Source organism: Ambystoma mexicanum, chromosome 7q, assembly GCF_040938575.1.
Source record: "Ambystoma mexicanum isolate Mex_15411 chromosome 7q, UKY_AmexF1_1, whole genome shotgun sequence".
Taxonomy (NCBI): Eukaryota; Metazoa; Chordata; class Amphibia; order Caudata; family Ambystomatidae; genus Ambystoma; species Ambystoma mexicanum.
The window spans coordinates 685,838,700-685,865,808 of NC_090941.1; the positions used below are offsets into that span (position 1 = coordinate 685,838,700).

The 27,109-nt window shown below is 44.4% G+C and overlaps 1 protein-coding gene across 1 annotated transcript in view; it reads left to right on the top strand.

Annotated features, from left to right (window-relative positions):
* LOC138528338 (complement C1q and tumor necrosis factor-related protein 9-like) overlaps positions 1-26,248 on the top strand; it is an 88,018-nt gene extending 61,770 nt beyond the window's left edge. The window contains exon 3 of the mRNA XM_069639868.1: positions 24,082-26,248. Within this exon, the coding sequence (XP_069495969.1) occupies positions 24,082-24,653 (572 nt within the window). The 3' untranslated portion in view covers positions 24,654-26,248. The remainder of the gene's footprint in view (positions 1-24,081) is intronic.
* The last annotated feature ends 861 nt before the right edge of the window (positions 26,249-27,109 follow it).

Here is a 27,109-nt window from a genome sequence, read left to right on the forward strand (position 1 = left end):
ACATTTATTGTAGGCGAGTCTATCCACGTAATAACATATGTCTTTGCTTTACACTTAATGCACAGTTACTGTGCTTCAAGGGAAAAGCAAACATGGCAAGTGTTATTACCTGGGTCCAACATTGAAACCTGTCCAGTATAGCCGCATAATAACACTTCTCTTTACTTTTCCCATGTTGCACAGTTACTCTGCATCAAGGGTAAAGCAAGCATAATGTGCATTGTTAGTGACCTACATCCAATGTAGACCAGTCTATCCAGGTAAAATTAACATGGATTATGTTTTGTTTACCCTTGATGCACATTGACTCTGCATCAAGGGTAAAGCAAACATGATAAGTGTTATTACTTTATACACTGGCCTATCTTGACATAGCCAGTCTGGATATACTTTATTTCTGTGGCATGGCATTTTTACTGTCTGGGAGTACTTATATGGTAATACTGGCATATACTGGTGCAGCATCCATGGACATGTATGGGCACAGCCAGCATGAACATGTTTTATATCCTAGCATATGTTGTGGGCAAAGGCATAATTAAAAAGCATTGGAAAATGGTCCTATGCACTGTTGGCAACTTGCATATTTTGGGGTTTCTCATGTGCCACCATACACAATTGATTGCAAACTGTGTGGCTTGTTATCCAATGTTTCACAGAAAGTGCTGTAAAATGCACCATTTTAACCAATTATTTAAAGAATGTTCTCAAGGGGCAGAACACCCTTAGAACCCCACTTTGTTCGTTCGTGCTTCCGCGCTATGCTCTGTCACTCCCGCATATTAGCTGCATACATTTACACCACTCTAGTTCCAAATGCACCATCCACCACTGACACCAGAGTCTGCATCTGAGAAAATCATGCAGGAGGATGAGCAAAAAGAAGATGGCCTTAGAGGGAATGAAAACACAGTAAAATGGAAGTTTGTTTGTTTGTTTTTTTTGTTTATTTTATTTATATTGCGCACCTGATCCGGGGGTAATTGGGCGCTATAGGATAGTAGTGGTTACAAGGCATAGAATAGACAGTTATATGCATGAATACAGTTTGAACATTCAAGGTAAAGTTACAATGGTACATATACATATTAAACATTATACATATTATACATTGGGTCATAGCAGTAGTATGTGCCGATCAACTAAAGGTTAGTGGTATCAAGAGCTGTTGTTTTATGCTTTATTTAGTATCCAAGTGATAGCATGGCTTCTGAAATTGTAAAAGGTTTGAATGGTTTGAATATTCTGAAGTGATCAGGCCGTCGACATGGAATCAAAGGACAGCCAGGAACGCAGATGAAACATGGAGTGCTGAAGAAGGAGGAAGCATACTACAAGAAATGCAGTAATAGAGGCAGACCATAGACATGAGAAGGTCATTATATGTAGAACGAGATACGAGACAGCATATTACCAGGAGTGTGAACAAGAAAATACGATACCAAAAAAAGACTGGCACATACAGCCTTGTGGGCAGGTACTTGAGGCAGTCATACAACAAAGAGCATTGAGACAGTTCTAGGGCAGGGTGAACATAAGGTCCGTAATCAGTAACATGTCATACAAAGGATGGGATGCAAAGTAAATCTTACAGCAAATAATCCGCCCAACGCAGGAAGTTGGCAAAGTCCCATTCAACTGTTTTAATATCAATTGTCTAAAACAGGGAGTTACAATGGACATCAAAGGACGTTCGCTCAAGCTCTCAAATACATTTTGCATAAAAACAACCTATACACTAAAAATTCATCATATGTCACGTCATACTACGTGGCAAATAATAAGAAAAACCTATGGGGAATTGTGATTGGCTCAAGTGGAACATCTAAGTATACTTTCTATTGGGACAGGGATTGTGATGGGACATCTACTGACAGGTAGACAACTTAAGCCTGCCTCTAGTGCAAGTCATCCTCAACACTTATTTATTAAGTAAAAAAAAATACTATTCTCTTTCAAACTATAAGGCTCTTTGTTATATGGCCCTCTATAATTGGTTGGCGCACTTGTGCCATGTCTGGAACATTCGGTTCACTTAGCAGTATGTGAGCTCAGACCCAGGTCCCGGAAGGTGGACATGATTTTGCTTTCCCACCCAATTAGCCCAACATCTCTCATTGTCCATGCCTTCTGCCATGAAGATTGCCTTTCAACTTGGCCTTGCAATGTATTCTCGTCTCTGGGAATACAAAGGAGTACTGGCACATGCTTATCACAGTTCTGGTCTGCATGCCCAACTCCTATTTCCATCCTTGGCTCATGTGACATGAGACCGAAATTCGGGCCATTTTATAGCACTTAATTGTCTTCAATTTATAAACTTGGCACTCATAATGTTCTTTCTCTGCACTTTAATAAGGGATGATCCAGCTTCTCACGTTTTTCTGCCTTTAGGAATAGATTAACTTGGCTTCCTTCGGCCTTGACATCAGGCCAGACAGTCCTACTCGATTCCTCCATGCTCCCAGCTGATTCTTTGCTGCAACACAGTTTCCGATGTTACGCTCACCTGATCTCTGAGGGGGTGTTGGGGCACGGTTGGGGCCCTCCCTGGAGTTGGCTCCCCTGGATCCGGTTCTACTCTCAGCTGCTGCAGGGTGGACTACTCTGGGTGTTGGCAAAGCCCTTGGGAAAAGGTGAGAGGCAGTGAAAATGCAGTGGTTGGATTGCGATCCCCCTCGAACTCCTCTTGCCACAATGAGAGAAGCATGCATTTCCCCATAAACTCTCACCTGTTGTTTAGTAAAGATGAGCTCTCCGTTCTGCTTCTCTTCAGCAGGGGTGCTGTTGATAGACCTAGTTACTTCACTGGTCCATATGCGTGATGGCCCAGACTGGCTGCGACCTATCTCCTTTTGAGGTAAGTGTTCGTAATAATGATTATTGTTCGTAGGTTTTGCAATGTCTTTTCCAACGATTCTGGCTCGTAATTTTAATAATGTCTTTCCTTTTCCCAATAGATGTGAGGATGGCCCTGGAGAGTCACAGTGTTGGGAACGAGCCTCCCCGGAGCCAGAAGGGTGATGGAGTGGCCCCACTGGCGGGTAAGTTGGGTTTCTAGGTAAACGCAAGGCTTAGGTAATGCGCGGCCAAGCGTTAAGTGTTTATGCAGTGTCTAACTTTGTTTGTTCCTTTTCTCTTGCAGGGATAGTCGGCGTCGAATGGTGGAGAGCGGCAGTCCGAAAACCTGTCAGCGGCTGGTAGATGGAAGATCTCTGAAGATTCAGGACGAGAAGAAGACTCCCGCCTAAGCGCGCTCGGACCGGTGAGGACGAGACGAGCTGCATGCAATGGATTTGCAGATACAGGTAAGGTGCGCACTGCATTGAGAGCGATGGTATGGCTGGATTCAGATGAGATGCGTTTGGTGCTGTGAGTGATGGTATGGCTGGATTCAAGTAAGGTGCCCGCGGCGTTGAGAGCGATGGTATGGCTGGATTCTGATGGATGCATGCTGTGCTGTGAGTGGTGGTATGGCTGGATTCAGGCATGGTGCGCGCTGCACTGTGAGTGACAATATGGCTGGATTCAGGTAGGATGAGCGCGTTAAAGATGATGTCCAGGCCCAGCGTGCAGAGCTGGAAACAGGTAAGAGCTGCAGACGGCGGTGAGCGTTACACTGCACAGGGCAGATTAACGCAAAGCCTCTACATGCGGGTGGGACTGGCTTAAATAGCCTGGCTCCAGCCACTCCCCTTTAGCCCTGCCTTGTGGCCCCACCTCACTACTCCCATAGACTCCTGCACGTGCCCTCCAATGTCTTCTAATGGCCACACCCGGCCTCGGTGCACGTTCCTTGGATTCAAAGTGTGCAGAGCACACTTTCTTATGAGCCTGGCGCCAAAGGCACCAGGGCAGGGTCCATTTGGACCTTTTAGAGGATGAAAGTGTTGGCCCAGGGTTGGTGGCCATGACAGCACTCCACCTCAAGGCCCCTTTCACGGGTGTTCCTCCTCCTGGTCCTGGCTTAGTGGGATTGTCTCGATGGAATCGCGAGATTAGTCGTGGAGCATGGACAAACTCGACGAGTTCCCATGTACGATCCTGAGGTCCATAACCTTGCCAATCAATCAAGTAGTATAGCTTTGATTGCACTATTTTGGAATCCAGAATGTTCTTGACTTCATATTCTGGTTCACCTTCTATGATTTCGGGCTCAGGTGGGGTTGAGATGCGAGTTTCAGGTTTCATTGGTTTTAGAAGGGATACATGGAACACCGGATGGATTCACATGTTGACTGGTAATTGCAATTTCATGGCAGCCGGGTTAATGATGGCTTTGATGGGATAAGGTCCTCGGGCCTTCCGTCTTGGACGGAAGGCCCAAGGAACCATCGATGGAATGTTTTTGGACGCCAACCAAACTTTATCCCCGACTTGATACTGTGGGGCCTCTTTTCTATGTCTATCTGCAAAACTCTTTTGTTGTTCCTTGGCTCGGTTCAAGTTTTTGGTAGCTTCTTTAAGGGACTGAGTGATGGTTTTATGCAAAGAGGTGATTGCTGGCATTTCCAATTCGTCAAGCGTAACGAAGGAGGATGTTCTAGGATGTCGGCCATTCATCGTGTAGAATGGTGTATGTCCGATACTGGTATGGATAGAGTTATTGTAAGCAAATTCAGTTAACCAGAGAATGATTTTCCAGGAACCTTCCGTCTGCTGCAACATACATCTCAGGTATTGTTCGAGAGTCTGGTTGGTTCTTTCCGTTTGACCATCGGTTTGGGGGTGATGACTCATGAATAACCGCAGGTCGATTTGAGCTATCTTACAACACCTTTTCCAGAAGGCTGAGACGAATTGCGTTCCGCGGTCAGAAACCAGTACAGATGGAAAACCATGCAGTTGGACGATTTTCTCTAAGAATACTGTGGCTAGAGTAGCAGCAGTGGGAAGTCCTTTTAGTGGAATAAAATGTCCCATTTTAGAAAATAGGTCCACTACGACTAAGATTGTGTTAAACCTCTCGCAGGGTGGTAGATCGGTTATGAAGTCCATAGACAGTGTGTGCCATGGTGCCGGTGGCACTGTTAATGGGTGCAACAACCCTGCAGGCAGTGACTTCTTTGATTTGGGTTGGGCACAAACACTGCAAGTCGTAACAAAATGGGTAACATCCTTTCTCCAGGTGGGCCACAAATAGTTCTTTTGGATTTTGGCTTGAGTCTTGACAATTCCAGGATGTCCCTCCACTAACAACTCATGGTAATTGGATTTTATTTTGTTTTGTATTTCCTAGTCTTGGATATATAGTCTTCCATCAAAGTAAGGTAAGTTGTCTTTGATGGAATACTGATCTCCCTTACGCAACCAATCTTGTTGAGCTAATTGATCCATTTGGGATTGTAGATCGGCCTTCAGGTCTTCCCAACCGGCTGTTACTGCAATCTGATGTTGAATCCGTTCTTCGGGAATAATTACCACTGGTTCAGATGGACTGAAGGCATCTTTGTCTTCCCCCATGCGAGATAAGGCACCTGCTTTACCATTACGCTCTCCAGGTCTGTAAGGTTTGATGAAATCGTATTCGGCGAAGAAAAGAGCCCAGCGAAGCTGACGCGATGATTGAGCCTTAGCCGTTTTCAAATATTGCAGATTACGGTGATCTGTGATAACCGTGACGTGTGTCGGGCTCCTAGAAGGTAGTGTCTCCAGGTTTTGAGGGCTCCTTTAATTGCTAACAATTCCTTGTCAGTTATTGCGTAATTGTTTTCTGGTGCGGAAAATTTGCGGGACCAAAATGCTATGGGATGTAATTGTCCCGTCTCAGGATTCCTTTGTGATAGTACTGCTCCTATGGCTATACTGGAGGCGTCAGTCTCCACCACATAAGGTAACTCAGGTCGAGGATGTCTGATGACAGGTGCTGAAGTGAAGGCCTGTTTTAATTATTGGAACCCGTTCTCTGCTTCGGAGGACCAGAAGAATTTTTGATTCTTTTTTAGGAGAGAAGTGATAGGATGGACGATTTGTGAGAAGTCGGAGATAAACCGTCGGTAGAAGTTAGCAAACCCGAGCACACTTTGCACTCCTTTGGTAGTGGTCAGGGAAGGCCACTGAAGAATTACATCTACTTTGCGTGTGTCCATATGAACTCCTCGTGGAGTAATCATGAAGCCCAAAAACTCAACTTCTGTGACATGGAAAAAGCATTTTTCTAATTTGGCAAACAGCCGATGCTGACGAAGTTGTTCCAGAACTGCCCTTACATGGCCTACATGATCTTCCTTAGATGCTGAGTAAATCAGGATATCGTTGATGTAAACTAGGACGCAGACGTCTAACAGTCGTGAAGCACGTCGTTCATGAAGCGCCGCTCTAGCGTTGCATAGTCTAAAGGGCATCACCTGATATTCGAAAAGCCCATACTTAGTTCGGAAGGCTGTCTTCCATTCGTCCCCCTTCTTAACTCTCACGAGGTGATAGGCTCCTCGTAGGCCTAGTTTCGTGTAGATGCGAGCATTCTTCACCTGATCGAGTAATTCGGGGATGAGTGGCAGAGGGTATCTTAACGGTGATTTGGTTTAATGCCCTATAATCTATGCACGTTCTGGGGTCGCCCTCCTTCTTGGGCACGAAGAAGAGAGCTGAGGAGGCTGGAGACTTAGACGGGTGGATGAAACCGTTAGCTAGGAACTGATCTAGATATGTCCGTAGATGTTGGTTCTCTTGCTCAGTTAAAGCGTAGATTCGACTGCAAGGTATTTGTGCTCCAGGGACCAGGTCGATCTGGCAGTCGTAAGGCCTGTGTGGTGGTAGAGTATTTGCCTGTTCTTTTTTGAACACGTCCTGATAGTCCAAGTACTCAGGGGGCAAGGCACCATAGAGTCCCAGGATGGGTTTAGTATTGACTTTTGGATTCTTCATGCTCTTGTGGTAGCAGCTTTGGTGCACTCTGGAGGAAAGGTCAGCACTCGTGTTCACCACTCAATCCCGGGGATTATATGTTTCTAGCCACAGCATTCCTAGGACCATCTGGAACTGGGGTGTCCTGATAAGATCAAAAGAAATGTCTTCTCGATGGCCGTCCTGGCATATCAGCTGAACTTTGTCAGTATGTTGCGTTTCTGGGCCGGATGACAACTGGGAGCCATCCACTGCGGTGACGTTTTCCGATATTAGTTTCTCCTGAAGAGGAAGGCCTATTAGTGCTGCCAGATTCTGATCGATGTAGTTAGCCACAGCTCCACTGTCAATATATGCTTCCAAAGCATGTACCTTTGATGGTTGCAGGTGATGGACTACAAGTACCGGAAAGACCAGGTGTGAGGACTGAACGACTTTCTTCATTTCGCTCGACAAGTGGACCCCTACGCTTGCCGGGTGCTGGAGTTTTCCGAGGTCTGATCTTTTTCATCATTGCTATTATCCGTTGCACCTACTACTCTCTTGGGTGGTTTTATTGAGCAATCCCGAAGAAAATGTCGTGCCTTGCCACAATATAAACATCATTAGCGAATGCCCTAGGGCGGCACAAAAAGTGAAGACGACACTGGTTCATAAATATTGCATATTTGTTGGGATCACCAGTGAATCGTTCAGGTGGGGCGAAAGGTACTGCCACCGGAAGTACCACTTGAACTGGTGGTGATGGCTGTGGCAAGGGTGTTGGTGTGATTCCAGGTAATGGAACTTGCCCTGCGTGAGTTTGAAGCACCTGACGTGCCAGATTGTCAGTTTGTTCTCGAGCAACAATAAGATCCCTCCTTAAGGCATTAGTCTCTTGTCTGGAGGCATGCAGTTCAGCCCGTAATTCCCCCAGTAAAAGGGCCAACTGGTCAGTCTCTGAGGTTTCCATAACGCCCAGGCAGAGGTTCGGAGAGGCTTCGCGTTCTCTTATGCTCACCTGATCTCTGCAGGGGCGTTGGGGCACGGTTGGGTCCCTCCCTGGAGTTGGCCACCCTGGATCCGGTTCTACTCTCAGCTGCTGTAGGGTGGACTGCTCTGGTTGTTGGCAAAGTCCTTTGGAAAAGGTGAGAGACAGGGAAAATGTGGCAGTTGGATTGCGATCCCCCTCGAACTCCTCTTGCCAGAATGAGAGAAGCATGCGTTTCCCCATAAACTCTCACCTGTTGTTTAGTAAAGATGAGCTCTCCGTCCTGCTTCTCTTCAGCAGGGGTGCTGTCGATAGACCTAGTTGCTTCACTGGTCCGTATGCGTGATGGCCCAGACCAGCTGCGACCAATCTCCTTTTGAGGTAAGTGTTCGTAATATTGATTATTGTTCGTAGGTTTTGCAATGTCTTTTCCAACGATTCTGGCTCATAATTTTAATAATGTCTTTCTTTCCTTTTCTCAATAGATGTGAGGATGGCCCCGTAGAGTCGCGGTGTTGGGAACGAGCCTGCCCGGAGCCAGAAGGGTGATGGAGCAGCCCCACTGGCGGGTAAATTGGGTTTCTAGGTAAACGCAAGGCTTAGGTAATGCGCTGCCAAGCGTTAAGTGTTTATGCAGTGTCTAACCTTGTTCGTTCCTTTTCTCTTGTGGGGATAGTCAGCATCGAATGGTGGAGAGCGGCGGTCCAAAAACCTGTCAGCAGCTGGTAGATGAAGATTCAGGACAAGAAGAAGACTCCCGCGTAGGCGCGATTAGACCGGTGAGGACAAGACGAGCTGCAGGCAATGGATTTGCAGATACAGGTAAGGTGCACACTGCGTTGAGAGAGAGGGTATGGCTGGATTCAGATGAGATGCATGCGGTGCTGTGAGCGGTGGTATGGCTGGGTTCAGGCAAGGTGCATGCGGTGCTGTAAGTGATGATATGGCTGGAATCAGATAAGATAATGCGTTAAAGATGATGTCCAGGCGCAGAGTGCAGAGCTGGAAGCAGGTAAGAGCTGCAGACGGCGGTGAGCGTTACGCTGCACAGGGCAGGTTAATACGAAGCCTCTACATGCGGGTGGGGCTGGTTTAAATAGCCTGGCTCCAGCCACTCACCTTTAGCCCCGCCTTGTGGCCCCACCTCACCACTCCCATAGACCCCTGCATGTGCCCTCCAATGTCTTCTAATGGCCACGCCCGGCATGGGTGCACGTGCCTTGCATTCAAAGTGTGCAGAGTACACTTTCTTATGAGCCTAGCGCCAAAGGTGCCAGGACAGGGTCCATTTGGACCTTTTGGAGGATGAAAGTGTTGGCCCAGAGTTGGTGGCCATGACATCCGATCCTTCTTTCTCCATAGGTTAGAACTTACAAAAGTGTGTAACACTGATGGCCAGACACTATACAATGGCATCTTTGCCTGCAGTCTGTTCACTACGTATAGCCAGCTTCTATGATCACTTAGTCTTCTTGTGTTGCTCCATCTGTACATTCATTGAATGGTTGGTATTTTCTGCAGTGTGTCACAAACCATGTAATCTTCTTTTCTGCATAGGAACGTTTACTCAATTCCTTATTTCGACATCAGTTTCTATAAGGTCCATACATTTTCTCATTATTATCTTCTTAGTGCATCGCTCTCACTTTTTGTGACGTCATCAGCTTCGCTTTCTCTCATTTTCATATTCATTCGGGGACCTTTTGCAAGAGATTATCATCTCTTCGGGCATACATCTGATATGGCTTTCTTAACGGGTACCCTTTCTCAAACACTCGTCGCGGTATGGTCACAACTACTGGTGTCAAGCATGGTGCAGTTTCAGGCTTTCAAAATACAGGTAGTAGGGGGGGCGGGACTTCCTGCAGAGGTATTCGGCTGCTCCTCTACACTCCCCCTCTGGACGAGTCATCGACCACACCTTCACCGGTCTCTGCATCTTGATACATTCTCTTGAAGAAGTGCTTCTTCGGAGTCCAGATCGTCATCACTCCCTTCAGCGAACCAGCTGATTTGACATGTTCATCCACACTCCAGGTCATGTAACTGCACTGTCCATTTGGATTACAATAGCCCCATCATCCCATGTACCTCTTGTGATTTCTTGGATACAGGAACTTTGTTCCCTCAGGTGCTAGGATGATGGCCTTTATGTATCCTCTGATTTTTTCATCAGTCAATTCCTTGGGTACAAATCCTGATTCAAAGTCAATCATGATCCTCATTCCCACTGCTTTCTTGGCTGTCTTCTTGCACTGCGCAATTATTATCCTGATCACACAGAATCCAAACATCACCATCACCAATATTGCTCCAAGAATCTTGAAGATATTTGCCATCCACTGTGGAACCCATGAGAAGATAGAGCCAAACCACAGTCGTCTGCAACATCTTCTGTCTCATCTTCCATCTTGTTATGCAGGTTCATCAGCAATGTTATGGCCTTGGTCAAGGTCCCATTCTCGTAATCAGGAGAAGGTGTGAATGTGCAACATGATGGTCCAATTTTGGCGCAAACTCCACCTTGCATCGCTGTGATCAAATCTGGTCTGGGGGGTCATTAGTCGTATGGCCCTCAATTCTTCCTTGATAGCATTGAATCCTTTTATGGTAGTGTTAATTTTCTGCAGAAGCTCCCAGCGAGTGATTTGTAACCACTTCGCATTCGCCATCGTCTGGATCCCAGGCATAAAGAAATTTGGGAAGCTTGAAGCAGTTTTGTGAACAGCCTTTGCTCATATGGGATAGCCTCATATGCATCTATTGATTTTGCTAATAAGTAATTCTCTCTCTTGGTTCAATTGAGAAAATTGAGTGATCTTCTCCTTCTCAAATGGGCATCTGCTTTTGGAAATTCTCCAATGTCAGGTCACTCTGAGGAATCACTAATGTTGGAACATGGACAAGCACTAAGGAACACGTTCCTCCCCAATCCTTGGGCAGCTTCCTGTAGGCTCTGGACCCACACGCCCAATATCGATCCATCAGGAGGCTGTCCCTGCTCCCATCCTGGAGACACCAACTGTAGTCTTGCAACCTATGTTATCGCCAACATGCTTCTTTCCTTCTCTTCGAAAGCACAGTGTCGCATTTGCCAGTGGAATCACAACCATTGGACCTGATTCATATTCTACCCATGGCAGCAACTTGGCATGTTGGGCCCATGACTTAAAGCAAACATAATTTACTCTTTGCACTTCTCGCACGTATTCTGGCTTCAATAGGTGAGCTGTACAGGACATTAATCCTGCTTCCCATCCTTTCTTGGACTTCACTCATCCATAGACTAACAGCTGAGATTGTTCTGAACATCTAGGCGTCAAAGCTATCTCTGCTCTATATGGACAGTCCATTCTCTTGATTTCTTCTATGACCAGTTCATTCTGTCCTGCCCTAAGATACGTGAGCATCTTGCTCTTCCATGCAGGCTCCTTTTCTATCTGTGTAGTCTTGATATAATCATCCTGGAAAGGAAATTACCATTTCGATCTCCATCGCAGAGTGGCCCAATTTCCTTGGAACTGTCCTCTAGTCATGCATGCTGCGAGGTGAATAAGACATCTGGCATTCTGTTCTGGAACTTCTCTGGAAATGAAAGTTTGGGCAGTATTCATGGCAGAGGGTATGAGAGCGCAAACGTAACAACTCTCTTTAGACATTCTTTCACCTACACTTCTCATGTGTTGATACCAGATGTTGTGACCCAAATGTGCAGCATTATCCAAGTTTGTATTTATCCCCTCATTATCTTCCTGCACGCTTCCCCTGTGTCTCCCCAACATAATTGTTGCAGCCCATGGAAACAACTCTAAAGCAGCTCTGCTATGAGGAGACAACACAAGGGGTTTTGGCTCATCTGTAATGGACAAATCAACAATAGTACCTGGAATGGGGAGGATCAAAGGGACATCTGCCTTATTTGGACCAATGAAATAAAGAGTGTGAACCAGGAGAAACAGAAAGACAAAGATAGAAATTGAACATGCATATATCACACACCAGAATACCAATATCCACCTTTTGAGATTGGTTGGGCTTGTTAATTCCCTAAAATCGTGTTTACCTCATCATTTCTCATTTCTACTGTAATCAATTAAGGAAAAAAGAAACACTTTTACTCATGCATTTGTAATACTTCTTCAATAATTGCTATTAGCAATCTTCTAATCACTGACCCATTTTTATGATCCTGTAAAAAAATGCAAACATCAATGTCTCTTCTGACAAGAGCAGGATAAGCTTGAAGGATAAATATAAAAACAGCAAGCACAAGCCGATGCACATCCCCGTTGGTTAGAACCATAGGGCTAACCAAATAGATACTGCATGAAAAATGAGTCGGGTATTGCTCTTGTTTCCAATCTTGAAACTCGAAATCAAGATCAGGCATATTTGTGATACATCAATATTTTCCTTAACATTCATTTTCAGAATTCCTGTGACTCTGAACAAAGAATTGCATGCCTGGTATAATATCTATAAGGGGTGTCCAAGGTGAGTCACAGTCCAAATGCATTTATCAGCTAGTTGATTTATCATCCTTCTTCGCCATCGATCAAGTCTGCACACACTGAGATTCTTCTTCTTGTCTTGCTTCTGGATCGGCAATGGTGGGAGGTAAGCTCTCGCCTCTTATGGTTTAGTGTCACTTAAATGAAGCCAAGCTCGCCGGCCTTGAACTTTTACTGCTGAAGCAGTTATATTTTCAACAATAAAAGGGCCATGGAAAAGTGGCTTGTGCCACTTAGGCGTAAAATTTCTAATTAACACAGTATCACCAATAAATAGTTTAGGTGACGATATTAGTTCAGGTTATCTGGTTGCTGAATGGTTTTCATCTGTTTTCTGAGACCGACCCCCTTGGTGCTTGAGTTGAACTGCAATGAGAGAGATGCTAAACGTCATACATGTCAAATATTAATTTAATTCATTTCCTAGCATTTTTGCTGTGCTCTGGGCATCACTTCTACTCCGCGATGGATGTGTAAGAGGCATTCTCATTCGCCTCCCTGTCACTAGCTTGGTCCGAACCAGTCTTATTCCGTAGGGCATATAAAGCTTTGGGCAGGCAATATAGCCATCCCTTTTTCAGTGTCAGTTTTATCTTGGCTATCCTTTCCTTAAGGAGGCCATTGAGTCTCTCAAATATCTTGTTCTCTTGCAGGTGATAAGCAGAAGAAAACATATGCTTAATGTTCAATAAAAGCCCTATCTGTTCAAATACTTAATTGACAAAATATGGCCCATTATCAGATTTTAGCACTTCACACACTCCCCATCTTGGAAAGACTTTGCGCGCTAGAAACTTTGCTGCGCAAATGGCATCAGGGTGTGTACATGGACCTGCCTCGATACACCTAGAGAAGGGACACACCACCACTATCAGATACCTGTATCCACTACACACCTGCAGCATATAACATATTCAATATGTAAATGCTGAAAAGGACCATTCAGTCGAGGAATCACTCATCTAATCGTTCTCAGTCTATGCCCAGCAGTAAACATTTGACTTACGATGCAGTTTACTACATAAAATGCAACGTGTTCTAACAGATTTGGAATAAACCAGTCTTGTGCAATGATTGCAGCAAGACTTTGCCTAGTTACATGCATGGGGTAATGCAGCTGTTCAAGCATGACCTTTAATAATGCTACTGGCAACATTGGCTTTCCAGTGCTGTCCTGTCACCAAAGTGCTTCTGTGGGAGATAAGAAACACCCCCTTCTCTTCCATAGTTCTGCTCTTCCTGTGGTGCACTCCCTTGAATCTCCATTAGTTGGGTCATTGGTAATTTATTAAACCCTTCTTGTATCACCATAACTGTGACTACTTTCTCTTTGACATTTGGTGTATCAAAACTTGAAATATCTGGGGAATATGCAACCCTCTTGGCTTCTACATCTGCTGCTTCGTTCCCACAAGAAATACAATCTGTTTGCTTCGTATGCGCTGTGCACTTAACGACTGCTATGGCTACTGGGACTTGTAGTGCTTTAATAAGCCCGTCCAATAAAGATGCGTGCTGCACTTGAGTGCTGTCCGCACAGAGGTAGCCCCTCCTTTTCCAATGCGCTAACCCTGCGTGTATGGTTGACATCACATAGGCAGAGTCCCTGTACACGTCCCTTCCTGCCCTTCGTGTTTCTCAAATGCGGCAATGAGCGCTCCCAATTCTGCTCTTAGCACCAAAAAGTGAGAAGGTAGTCTTGTACTTGCTACAACTTCAATTTTGCCATTTGCGATATGCCTCACTACAGCTGCACCAGAATGCCTTTCTCCACTAGTTTGATCGATTTTTGAAGAACCATTAATAAAGAGAATGTCCCCTCCAAGCAAAGCATTTTCTTTTATACAAGATATATCATCATAAAGTTCAATGTAATTTGCACAATCATGCACATGGTCACCCTCTGTCACTGGCTCAGCTATAATTGTGGCAGGATTCACTATTTTACACCTGACAATTTTGATTGTTGGGTTTGAAATCATTACTTCATAGGCAGAAGCTCTTTGAGATGTCAATGTGCCCTTAGTTTTCTCTAAAATGGCAAACAGAGTATGCTCCACGAATAGGGTCATAGAACAGCCCATCACAATGCTTGTAGAGTTGTCAATTGCGAATGTGGTGGCTACCAATGACTGTTCACATGGAAAGTGTCCTTGTATAACTGGGTCTAAAATCCCACTGTAATACGCTAAAGGTTTATACCCCAATGTGGTCCTCTGTGTAAGCACTGCTGTCATGACTGTACCATTTGGGAATTTCCGAAACAGGAGCTGTACAAATAGCTTTTTTCAATTCCTCAAATCCTTCCTCCATCTCCTCAGTCCAGTCTATTGTAACTTTGTCCACTTGTGCGTTCTTTAAAGCCTGCAAAAGGAGTGGTGTGTATGAACTGTAATCAAACACCAAGGCTCTAACATAATTACATAATCCCAAAAACTGTTGCATCTGTTTTACTTCGTGCGGTTTTGCAGTTTTCATAATTGCCTCACCCTATTCAGAAGTCACCTTCTTTCCCTCATGTGAAATCAACTATCCTATGTATAACACCTCTTCTTGGCAATACTGCATGTTTTCCTTGTTATCTGCTAGGATAGTCATCAGCTGAATCAAGTCTTGTCTGCACTCATCTTTGTAGTGCTAGAAATCAAAATGTCATCTACGTACTGCATCACTCTACTTTTCAAATCAAAATTGCCTAAGTACATTTTTAGGACTCTATTAAACATTGATGGAGACTCACAGTACCAATGGGGCAAACAAGTCTGTTTCAAATGAGTTTGGCGCAACGTAAATGAACTCAAGTCTTGTGAGTCCTTGTGCAACGGGATTGAGAAAAATGCATTTTTCAAATGAATCACTGTGACATATCGAGCTTCTACTTGGATACTACATAGTATTGTCACCGGGTTAGGAACTAAAGGAAACTCTGCCTCTACAATCTGGTTAATCGGTCTCATGTCTTGTATGAATCTCATGACCCTCCCTTTGGTTTCTTATTCGGATACACCGCAGTGTTACATGATGATTCTGATGGTACCAAAATTCCTTGTTTCATTAGTGCTGAAATGGTTTTAAATATACCCTCATCAGCCTTTCGAGACATGGGGTACTGTCTTGCTTGAGGTAAAATAACCCTTGGCTTCAACTTTATTTTGACATCCCCTATCCCTTTTAACAGATCTACGTCATAGGGGCCTGTGGTCCAAAGGATGCTTGCCACCTTGTCCAGGTCTTCTTCAAAAAAGGCTGGATGCTGTCGCATTATTGCCATTTGCTGTGGGACTTCCCCTTTCTCTATCCTTATCCAGTATGTGATGATCATAAAGAACACTACTTTGTCATCCGTTGGGTCATCTCTAAACATGTCATCATCAGTAATATCTGTCAACCTGTCCCCTTCTTCGATAGCTATCTCTGCCCTCCATTGTCTACCCTCATCATCCATTCCCTCGAGCATTGCCACTTCCCTTTGTACTATGGATACTTCTGACTCTATAGGGATAGTCCGTCCCCCTGCTTTGTCCAGAGGTGTTTGTGGTCTGAACAAAACTTTGTCAGGTATCCCCACTATGCCTGGTAACCATCTTAATAGAATGCTCACCCCATAAAAGAAATATCTGGCTCTACTGAAACGCCTTGCAGAGCCACTTGTCCTGTGAACACCTGTATAAATATGCCCACATTCATGTAGTGTATTCCAGGAGTGAAACACACTATTCCTTTGTCAGTAAATTAAATCATCATATTAAGTTTTGTTATCAACTCTATTCCCGGAATGTTAACTGGTGTCTGTCGTGAATACAACAATGAAACAGACATGTCACATTCTCCTATAGAGACTGGTAATTCATCAGTAAAAGGAACTCGACTTGTAGCTCCAGAGAATCTTTGAGCATTTCCTTTCCCTCTCATATACACAAATGAGTAGCCCTAGTGTCTACTAAAAAAGAAAAAGATTTGCCTCCTATCGTCACATTGACCCTCGGTTCCTCTTGGAGGTCTTGTGTCACTGATAGTACTGAACACATCAAGTCACCCTGTGAGCTGTCCTATTGTGGGTACATACATGCCCCCGTACCTGTAAAGGGATTCCCTCCCACCACAGTAGCACCTGCCATTCTAGGTGTCAATAATTGTCCCGTGTTTGCTATTGCTGTGTCTGCATGGGGGCATATTGCAATTGCCCTTGTGGTGGATTCATGTGTATTTGCTCTGGTTGTGGTGTCTGTTGTATTTGCTGCGCTCATGTCTGATACCCTGTCTGATCTTGGGCAAACCCTTCCCTAGTTTGTGTGCTATATGGTGGAGGATAAGCTGCCCCCCCCCTGTTGTGAATTTCCATTCTGTACATTCCCTTGGCTCCCACACAAGCCCGCAATGTGTCCTATCATCCCACAAGTCCAACATACAGGAGGAAACCGCCTGACTAGTCCCCCATCGTTGAATCCTCCTTGCACATTCTGATTCTCAATCTGTGCATTTTGAAACCCACTTGGATTGTTTGGAAATCCACCTCTTCCTCTATATCCCATACCTCTGCTCCGTGGCATGAACCCATTCCCTCCTTGGTCCATCGGGTGCTGATTATACGCCTGCGATGCACCCACTGTTTGCTACATACCCAATCCTTCTCTGCTTGTCAATACCGCCCCTTCTATGGCATATTTTGACAATTTCTTCTGAACTAATTTGACTTCCTCAGCTTTCCTAGCCTCATCTTTCTTTTTGCTTTTCTCCTGCAATAGCCCACAGTGATGCACTATTGTCAACTGTATCTCAGCCCACGGTTTGGCTTCCATTCCCACTTGTTTCTTCATTTGTCTCTGTACTGGCTCGAGCAACCCTTGACATAAAATGTGGTAAAATAATGCCACCGTTTTTATCCCATGGCTCCTTCGTTTCAAGTTGCCACCGCTCTTGAATATCCTGAATATAAACAATAGGGTCTTCATCTTCTTTCATCTTACGTGTCATAATTGCACCTATATCTGATATGTCAGGATACTGCACCCTGATAGCTCTCCACACTTCTGCTCTGCAATTATTAAAGAGTGCCCCGTCGTGGGGTGTATTTTGTGCTGTCACATCTGCATATCCTGCTCTCCTCCATATGCCATCAGCTCTCTCTCCTATAGTAAATGCAAAGAGACCTTTAATGTCCCCTATGGCCAATGTGTTTCCTCCTGTCAACTCATATATCCATTTCCGAGCACCCGATGTCAAGCTGGGGAGCTTACACCTTAAATTATCGTTGTCCATCTGCGGCCATGACTATACTGTGGTCTTGCTCCCCCTTTTTCCAATAAGGGAAATTGTGTAAACCCTAACTTGCAGTCAGCTCCCATATTCTGTCTATCCATGGCAGGGATGATCATTCCTGACCGTTTCTTCGCTGGGAACGATCTTAACCTGCTCACACATGGCAGCGATTCTTCCTTTTCACTATACGATCATCCTCAGGAACATTCTGGATATGGTATGGGATCTGGAGTCCTATCCTTAGATTGTTCCAGATCTGACCATTTTACTTCCTTGTCTGTCTGCATGCTGCCTTCGGGGGCGCATGTGCTTCTTTCCTCCCCCCCAAGGAAAGATTCTCTTTCTTCGTCTGACATGTCTTGTCGCCAAGAAGTATGACTACCCTTCCCTTCACGCTGGTCTCCTCACTCTTCAGCTTCTACTGCCTCCCCAATATTTCTACTTCAACAAACAAGACAAACTAGTCGACTTTACACATTTACCGAAAATATCCCGTGATCACCATTTTTTCTCTTTGCCTCTAATCAATTACTCTGTCACAGAGTTTAAATTGTCTCCTTATATAAACCTGTTTACATGTAGCCTAAAGGAATCCGACTGGAGTGTGTGATGACTTTTTCTGAAACTCCATTGAGCCAGGACTCGTTAGGCGCTACCTCTATCTCTGCACACAATATTTCCTGTTACTTTAAAATTTCCACAATCCCATCCGCTTAATTTGCCATTCCCCTCAATCTACTCACCATTCAGTCGTTTGCCTCAAGACCCTCTGTATCGTCTCCTCTACCAACTGACTACTTTTGCCTTGCATCTGCCAAGCACCTGTGGAAACCTGGTCGGAATTTCGTCAAAGAGGGATCTTGCACACCGTCTCTAATATCTTGCAAGATTTCTATTCGGCCGCTCGCCACAGGTAACCCTGCGATCTTCCAGCTAAGTGGCAGAGGTTGCCCAATCATCTGAAAATCTGAAGTTAACAGGTGGATGGGTCAGAACCATCCGCTTCTACCACGTGAACATATGGTCCTTAATCAGTAAAATGTCATGCAAAGGATGGGATGCAGAGTAACTCTTACACCAAATAATCAGACCGACTCTGGAAGTTGGCAAAGTCCCATTTACTGTTTTAATATCAATTGGGAGATGAAACATGGAGTGCTGAAGCAGGAGGAAGGCATACAACAAGAAATGCAGTGATGGAGGCAAACCATAGACATGAGAAGGTCATTATACGTAGAACGAGATAAGAGACAGCATATTACCAGGAGTGTGAACAAGAAAATACGATACCAAAAAAAGACTGGCATATACAGCCTTGTGGGCAGGCACTTGAGACAATCATACAACAAAGAGCATTGAGACAGTTGTAGGTCAGAGTGAACATAAGGTCCTTAATCAGAAACATGTCATGCAAAGGATGGGATGCAGAGTAAATCTAACAGCAAATAATCAGCCCAACTCAGGAATTTGGCAAAGTCCCATTCGACTGTTTTAATATCTATTGTCTAAAACAGGGAGTTACAACGGACATCGAAGGACGTTCACTCAAGCTCTCAAATACATTTTGCATAAAAACAAACTTATATACTAAAAAGTCATCATAAATCACGTCATACTACGTGGCAAATAAGAAAAATCTACTGGGGATTGTGGTTGGCTCAAGTGGAACATCTAAGTATACTTTCTATAGGAACAGGGATTGTGATGGGACGTCTACTGTCAGGTGGACAACTTAAGCCTGCCTCTAGTGCAAGTCATCCTCAACACTTATTTAATAAATACGAAAAATACTATTGGCTCTCAAACTATAAGGCTCTTTGTTATATGGCGCTCTATAATTGGTTGGCACACTTGTGCCATGTCTGGAACATTCGGTTCACTTAGCAGTATGTGAGCTCAGACCCAGGTGCCAGGAGGTGGAAATGATTTTGCTTTCCCACCCAATTAGCCCAACATCTCTCATTGTCCATGCCTTCAGCCATGAAGATTGCCTTTGAACTTCGCCTTGCAATGTATTCTCATTTCTGGGAATATAAGGGAGTACGGGCACACGTTTATCATAGTTCTAGTCTGCATGCCCAACTCCTATTCCCATCCTTGGCTTATGTCACATGAGACCGCAATTCAGCCCATTTTATAACATTTAATTATCTTGAATTAATAACTTGGCACTCATGATGTTCTTTCTCTGCACCTTAGTAAGGGATGCTCCAGCTTCTCAAATGTTTCTGCCTTTGAGAATAGATAACCAGTTCTTGGCTGCCTTCAGCCTTTACATTAGGCCAGACAGTCCTTCTCAATTCATCCACAGTCCCAGTTGATTCTTTGCTGCAACACAGTTTTCGATCCTTCTTTCTCCGTGGGTTAGAACTTACTAAAATGTGTAACACTGATGTCCAGACACTATACAATGGCGGGTTTGCCTGCAGTCTATTCACTGCATACAGCCAGCTTCTATGATCACTTAGTCTACTTGTGTTGCTGCATCTTCACATTCATTGAACTGTGTGCATTTTCTGCAGTGCGTCACACACACATGCAATCTTCTTTTATGCATAGAAACGTTCACCCAATTCCTTATTTTGTCATAATTTCTAGAAGGCTCATTAATGTTCTTATTATTATCTTATTAGTGCGTCACTCTCACTTTTTGTGTCGTCACCAGCTTCTCTTTCTCTCATTTTCATATTCCTTCGGGGACCTCTTCCAAGAAATGATCATCTCTATCGGCATACATCTGGTATGGCTTTCTTAATGGGTACCTTTTCTCGAACACTCATCAAGGCATGGTCACAACTACTGATGTCAGACATGGAGCAGTTTCAGGCTTCCAACATACAGGTAGTAGGGGGGCGGGACTTCCTGGAGAGGCATTCAGCTGCCCGTCTACAAGGGTCTGCAGGCAGTCGTACAGCAGGTATTGCACTTACACGCATAAGACAGACAGTACAGAGACAAAGGATGGCCCACTGTAGAGAGCCCCAATAAGAAGAGAGTGCACAGACCAGAGGTTTTGAAACAGAAGAGAGTGCGGAGACAAGAAATAGGAGAGTGGAAACATTAACATACCTTCCACAAGGACTGAGGGTCCAGGGACAAGAGACATCAATGAAGCAGGAAAGTAAAAAACACAATCATTTGTCAGGGAGTTCATGATACGTGCAACAAGAAGTGCTGAGACCAGAGAGAGAGAGAGAGAGGGAGACAGGGAGAGAGAGCGAGAGAGAGAGTGGAGAGAGAGAGAGAGAGAGAGAGAGAGAGACATTAACACAGCAGGGATGTGGAATATAGTGATATATGGATGATAGCACAGAGACAAGAGACAGTCATAATGCAGGAAACACAGAGAAAAGATACAGCCATACAGCTGGGAGTGAAGAAAAAAGAGACATTTGCACAGCTGGGAGAGGATAGATACTTCCATGCAGTAGGGCCTGAGAGCGAGTAATATTAACACAACATGGCATGTAAAGAAAGACAAGCAAGCATTTGTGCAGAGACAAGAGGTGCATACAGCAGGGAGTCGTACAGCAGGATGTGAGGTGTACAGTGGCTGGTACTGCTAGTCTAGCAGAAAAAGCCTCATTGGGTAAAGCCATTGTGGGTTTGTTCTTAGAGTTACAGTACTGGCACCAATAGGCAAAGCCAAGGCAAATGTGCTCGTATTATGTTTGAGAGTACTGGTCTTATTGGGCAAAGCATTTATGGGTGTGTTCTTACAGTTGGAATACTGGAATTATTGGGCAAAATCAAGTGTGTTCTTGCAGTAGGTGACAGTATTGGCCTTATTGTGCAGAGCCAAGAGGAGCGACATTAAAGGTACAGTACTGCAGTACTGGCAATTGAGCAAAGCAAAGACAAGTGCATTCTTACATTGGCGATCAGTACTAGGCTTATTGGGCATATTGGGCATGGTGTGTTTTTCTTGCAGTGGAAATGCTAGCATATATTGTGAGCACTGGAATCATGAACATGCTCCTGTGTACTGTGTCTGCCTTGGCATCTACTAGATTATTTGGCATGTGCTAAAATACAGAACATATTGTAAAATGTGTAGCGTTTTATCCAGTTTTCCAAAAGGTGTCCTGAAGATGCACCATTCCAAAACATTACAGGTCGGTGTCCTTGACCATTTGCGCATACACCCAGTTTTATATTGTCCAGTTTAAACAAATGGACAATATAAAACTGGGTGTATGCTCAAACGGTCAAGGACACCAAACTGTTCTGTTTTCGTTTTGGTGACTGGGGGCTCTAGTCACTTCCAAGGACTGTTGCGGCTACACACCACTCAAGCATTTTGATAATCCCAATAGTGTTATATGTCAACTGGGTGGAGTTGAGCCCAATCCTTAGAGACACTCGCATTCCAAAACATTATTCAATGTTTTGCTCACTCTCACTAAACACAGGTAAATATTCACGCTTCCCCGAATGAAACCATTCACCAGCTGTCACTTCATAAGATGTACATTTGTTAGAGTATGCAGAGTTCTTCTTACACAAACCGAGCCTTAACACACAAAGTAACAATGGCATTGTAATATGCTAAGCAAGTTGTAAGGGAGCTGCTGTAAACTGTAATCCAAACAGTTTTCAATTCTGTAGCAATTAAAATAGAGAATGGTTGTGCAGAGGGAACTCAAAAACAGCATTGGTTGTCAAGGGGTTCTGAACCTGTGCACGTTGATCCATGCACTAATTATCTAAACATGTCCAGTTCAACGCACAAGCTGCTGCAGATGCTCTCTGTCATCGAGCCATGAGACAAATTACTGCACAAGTGTGCATAAGCTTCAACCACATATTGGGCCTCATTACAACTCTGGCGGAAGACCATGGTGCTATTAGCACCATGGTCCATGCCGGTAAGTTACCGACTCCACCACGGAGAAAGGGGGCATTACTACCCCATTACAAGGTTGGCGGCGCGATAATTCCCCCTTCCTCCATGGCCCTTCCCCATTCCCATTTTTGACCCATAGGGCTCAATGGGAATGGGAAAGGCGCTAAGTGCGGTGCCTCAAATTGCAGCACCGTAATTAGCACCAAGGTCCCTTTGCGGGTCCCTACTTTAACGGCTGGTCTACACCAGCCGTTAAGGTCGGGTCCCGCAAAGGGACCTCGTAATTAGGCGCTAATAGGTTAACGGCGCCGCAGCCTTTTACGGCGCCGTTAACCCATTAGCGCCTGGGTCGTAATGAGGCTTGTCTGTCTATATTGTCGTACTATTTCACAAAGGGTAAGCAAAAGCAACAACATAAAATAAAATAACTTTTTTAAAAGGGGGCAAGTTAAAAAATCAATGGAGTTGGTTCAATTCGAAACCATCTCCCACAGTTTGTCCTTTTCAAAAGCATCCAAACTACTTCACAGGTGATTAAGCTTTAACACATCATCATATGGCATCATGCACTCCTCTTCTCTCAAGCCATAATCTTGAGCTTGGGCAGTGTGGGGTCCATCTACGACAATACAGTGGAGAGAATGGGGTGGTACCAGGGTTGGATTGGCCCCTCGGTTTTTCGGCTGTGGCCAGGCCAAAATCGTCCCTAGGGAGTGGGGGCCGGTTTCTGCCCATGTGAACGTTTTTTTCCTCTTTTTTTGCAAAACCATATTTTTCCATATTTTTCGTAGTGTCCTTAGGAACAATGCTATTTGATGCCACTTCCTGTTTTGTCAAGGTGTGGAAGGTCGTGTTTCATCGCTTCCCGGGATGTCACTTTGGGGTGGGGTCAAATGACATCACTTCCGTTGATGTCATCAGAGGTCAAGGGTCGTGATGCGAGGGGTGAGCCACTTTTTTGAGGCGAGGCGTGGGCCACTTTTCTTTGTCCCAGTCCGACCTTGGGTGGCACTTTTAAAATCTCCTTATGCTTATTGGTGATGGTAAATAAATAGTAAATTCACCAGCGTTTACTCATTGAGGTAAAGTGTCTAATATCGGTGCAAAAGGTTCACTGCTTGTTGGTCGATATTTCTGTGAATAACAGGTGGAATACATAGGGAGTCGTGTTATTGCAAACTGGCATGCACATACATGGAATCAACATTAACAGCAGTTTTAGGCACAGAAAATCAGAACTGACCTGATTTCCGTGCTTGATTTACACTCCATCACTAAAACAATGAAAGTGACATGGAGCCGAGGAGACAACAGACACACATGTGTTAGAGCTCACTGTCCTCTTCGTGCGATCTATGGATCATGCATAATTACCCCCAATGTGTTGTGTTCTCTCCATTATCAATCAGTCATTTCTGATGTGATTTTATGTGATGTAAGATGTGGGTACTGACCTCGCGCTTAATGTGACTCTGTCTGCACCCCTAACTGCTCTCCTATGTCACTTCTTTGTGCCTAGTTATGGAAAAGTACAAACTGACAAGCTCTGCTTATCCACTGTCAACATATCTAACGATGGTGTTACCTTCCAATGCCAGGTTTTCATTCTGAAGATGCTAATATGCTGATTTCTTCTTCCTCCGTTCAAGGTCTGACTGGAGAGAATGGTGGAGTAGGCCCACAGGGAAAAGCCGGTCCCTCAGGACTGCAAGGTCCTCAGGGCCCTCTGGGGCCTCAGGGACCTCCCGGACTTCCAGGACATCATGGGCCTCATGGACCTCGAGGAGACCAAGGACCTCCTGGTTCACCTGCTCCTGCAGCGGGAAGCCGTGCTGAACTTTATGCCTTTCATGTTGGACTTACAACACCCTATCCACCCTCAAATAAGCCCATTCAGTTTAAGAAAGTGTTCTATAATGATCAGAATGTGTACAACACAGACACAGGGAAATTCAAGGCGCCGGTCAAAGGAATTTACTTTTTCACATACCAATTGACTGTGTATTCTAAAAATGCACACCTAAGGCTTAAAAAAAATGACGTGGTTATACAGTATACATATCAAGTTGTGTCTAGTACAACCCAAGCATCTGGTTCGTCCCTGTTGAAGCTAGAGAAGGATGACACCATTTGGTTGGAAGACACTGAAAGCTCAAGTGGTCTTTATGTGGACAGTGATGATGACACAACCTTTACTGGTTTCCTGTTGCACCAGCTGTAACATGTGAATATTATATTGCGCTTGAGATCCCTTTAATGTCTGCTATTTATTCACTGCAACAATGTCAACATAGCACTTTCTCAAATAGCTGCTCTGCTACATTTTGTTTTCTTTGCTTTTGAACTCCTTTCTCATGTTTTTTAAGTGCCATTTTAAAGCAGGCCTTCTACTTCAGCCCAAGTATATAGAAATATCTACTCGATGCCATTCATCAAACTCCTGATCTCCTTCCCCTGCATAATGCACAAAAGAGACATCTATTTTAAGACCACTTCAATTATCAGACTACTCTGTAGACCATCCGCCCCATAATCTAGTCATATCCCTATGGGATGGCAAACCCCTGCCATTCCACTGCACGGCTTCAGCATCAATGCAGCCTAAAATCCTGCTCTTAAATAGTACAGCCTCTCTATCTTTCCTTCCTAAGGATCGGAAGCCTAACACAGACCCCATCCTCCCCATCCAAGACATGGGACGAGTCAGGGTGTACCTTTCCATTCCCCAGCTTTTACCATCATTGAACCACAAACCTCCCTCTTTAAGAGAATCCAACAGACTGTCCATCGTCCTTACTGCCGATCAGAGTCCTAACACTTGCCCCATCTCTACCCATGAAGACATGGGCTGAGGCATTGCATATCTTCCCATTCCAAGGTATTTACCATCATTGAAGCATATCACACCAATCTTAAAGAGTAGCATGCAGACTCACCATCTTCCCTTTCTCCTGACCAGAGTCCTAACACTGACACTTTCCCTGCCAAACAAGACATGTGTCAAGGCATGGCATACTTTTGAGGCATATAACCTCACTCTTAAAACGTAGCCTGCAAGCTCTACATCTGCCCTTCCTGCCAATCAGAGTTACTTGCCCAATACTTGCCCAATCCCCGCCAACCAAGACATGGGCTAAGACAATGCATACTTTATAGCACATAACCCCAATCTTAAAAAGTGGTTTACAGACTTTTTGTCTGTCCTTCCTGCCAATCACAAACCGAACACTAACTCCATCCCTGCCAACCAAGACATGGGCTGTGACATTGCATACCTTTGAGGCATGCAACCCTGCTCTTTAAAAGTAGCCTACAGACTCTCTGTCTGTCCTAACTGCTGATCAGAAGCCTAGTACTGGTCCTATCCCTGCCAATGAAGCTTGACCTGAGACACTGCATATCTTTCGGCTCCATTTTTGAGGTGTGTAATGAGGGGACAACCTACTCTGCAGATCTAATCTCTCATCTGAGCTTGACAAATTCATTTTCCATGATTGAATCTCTCAGACCTGATCCACGCTTTCACTCCTCTTAAGGCAGGGAGGCAGGATGGCATTTGATTGTTGTAACATTTTGACAACTCTGATATTTCCTTTTAAATCCTCAATAATGCTCTCAGCCAGCCAAAAGGCAGCATGACACGGTTAGCAAACACACATCAATACATTAAAATGATGCTTGTTTTGTTAATTATGAGCTACACAGCTGTTGATGTATTGAAGAATCTCTTGTTATAGTGGACTGTTATTTGTAAAGTGCTCCACTGTTGCTATAATCTGTGCTACACAAATACATTAAATGAACAATCAACCAGAAGTGCATCCGTGTACTGTTATCATGGGCACATATTGCCACTGGCTCCTGAATGGCACTATACATACATCTACAGTACGTTGTAAGCTGACAGCCTCCACGGAAGCATCCAGTTCTGACTGCACATAGTTGCATTGAGAGATGGCCAGCCACATACAACTTTGCTCATTGACACTGTGGCTGAGTTCCATGGTGGAAGCATTGATGCAAGGGGGAAAATAGGACAAATAATGGCCATAGTTTTCATACAATTTGGCACAATCCCAAACCACAATGACTGCATGCCAGGCTCGGACCGGCCTATAGGGTAATAGAATTGATCAGGACCATGAGCGATGGACAGAAAAGATTACATTGACTTGTAACCATCTTTCATACAAAAAATAGAAATGTATTATTCTACACATCTCATTGTTAGCACTTGGTAAAATCAAACCTACAGTTATAGTTGGACTACAGGAAAGCTTACATCTAATTAGTGTGTACATGGAAAAGAACAAATTGATAATAAACATCGAAAAGACGAAAGTGATGTCCTTGACAAAACAACCATTCCAGACAGCCAAACCTCTAAAACTAACAATCAACAAAACCAGACTTGATGAAGTAATAACATACAAATATCTAGGTATAATCATAAATCAGTCGTCAACTGAGAAACAATGGATTCTTAAACTGGAGGCAAAGATACAATCACTAGCAAGACAGGGACGTGTAATACAAAACTTCTCATTGAAACCAATACTGGCGTGTTACAAACAAAAGGTTATACCAGCAATTACATACGGAAGCAAGTCAATGGTGCAGATACAAGACACCACCTGGCTGAGATTAGAAGGAGCATTTTGGTGAAAAATCTTGAAA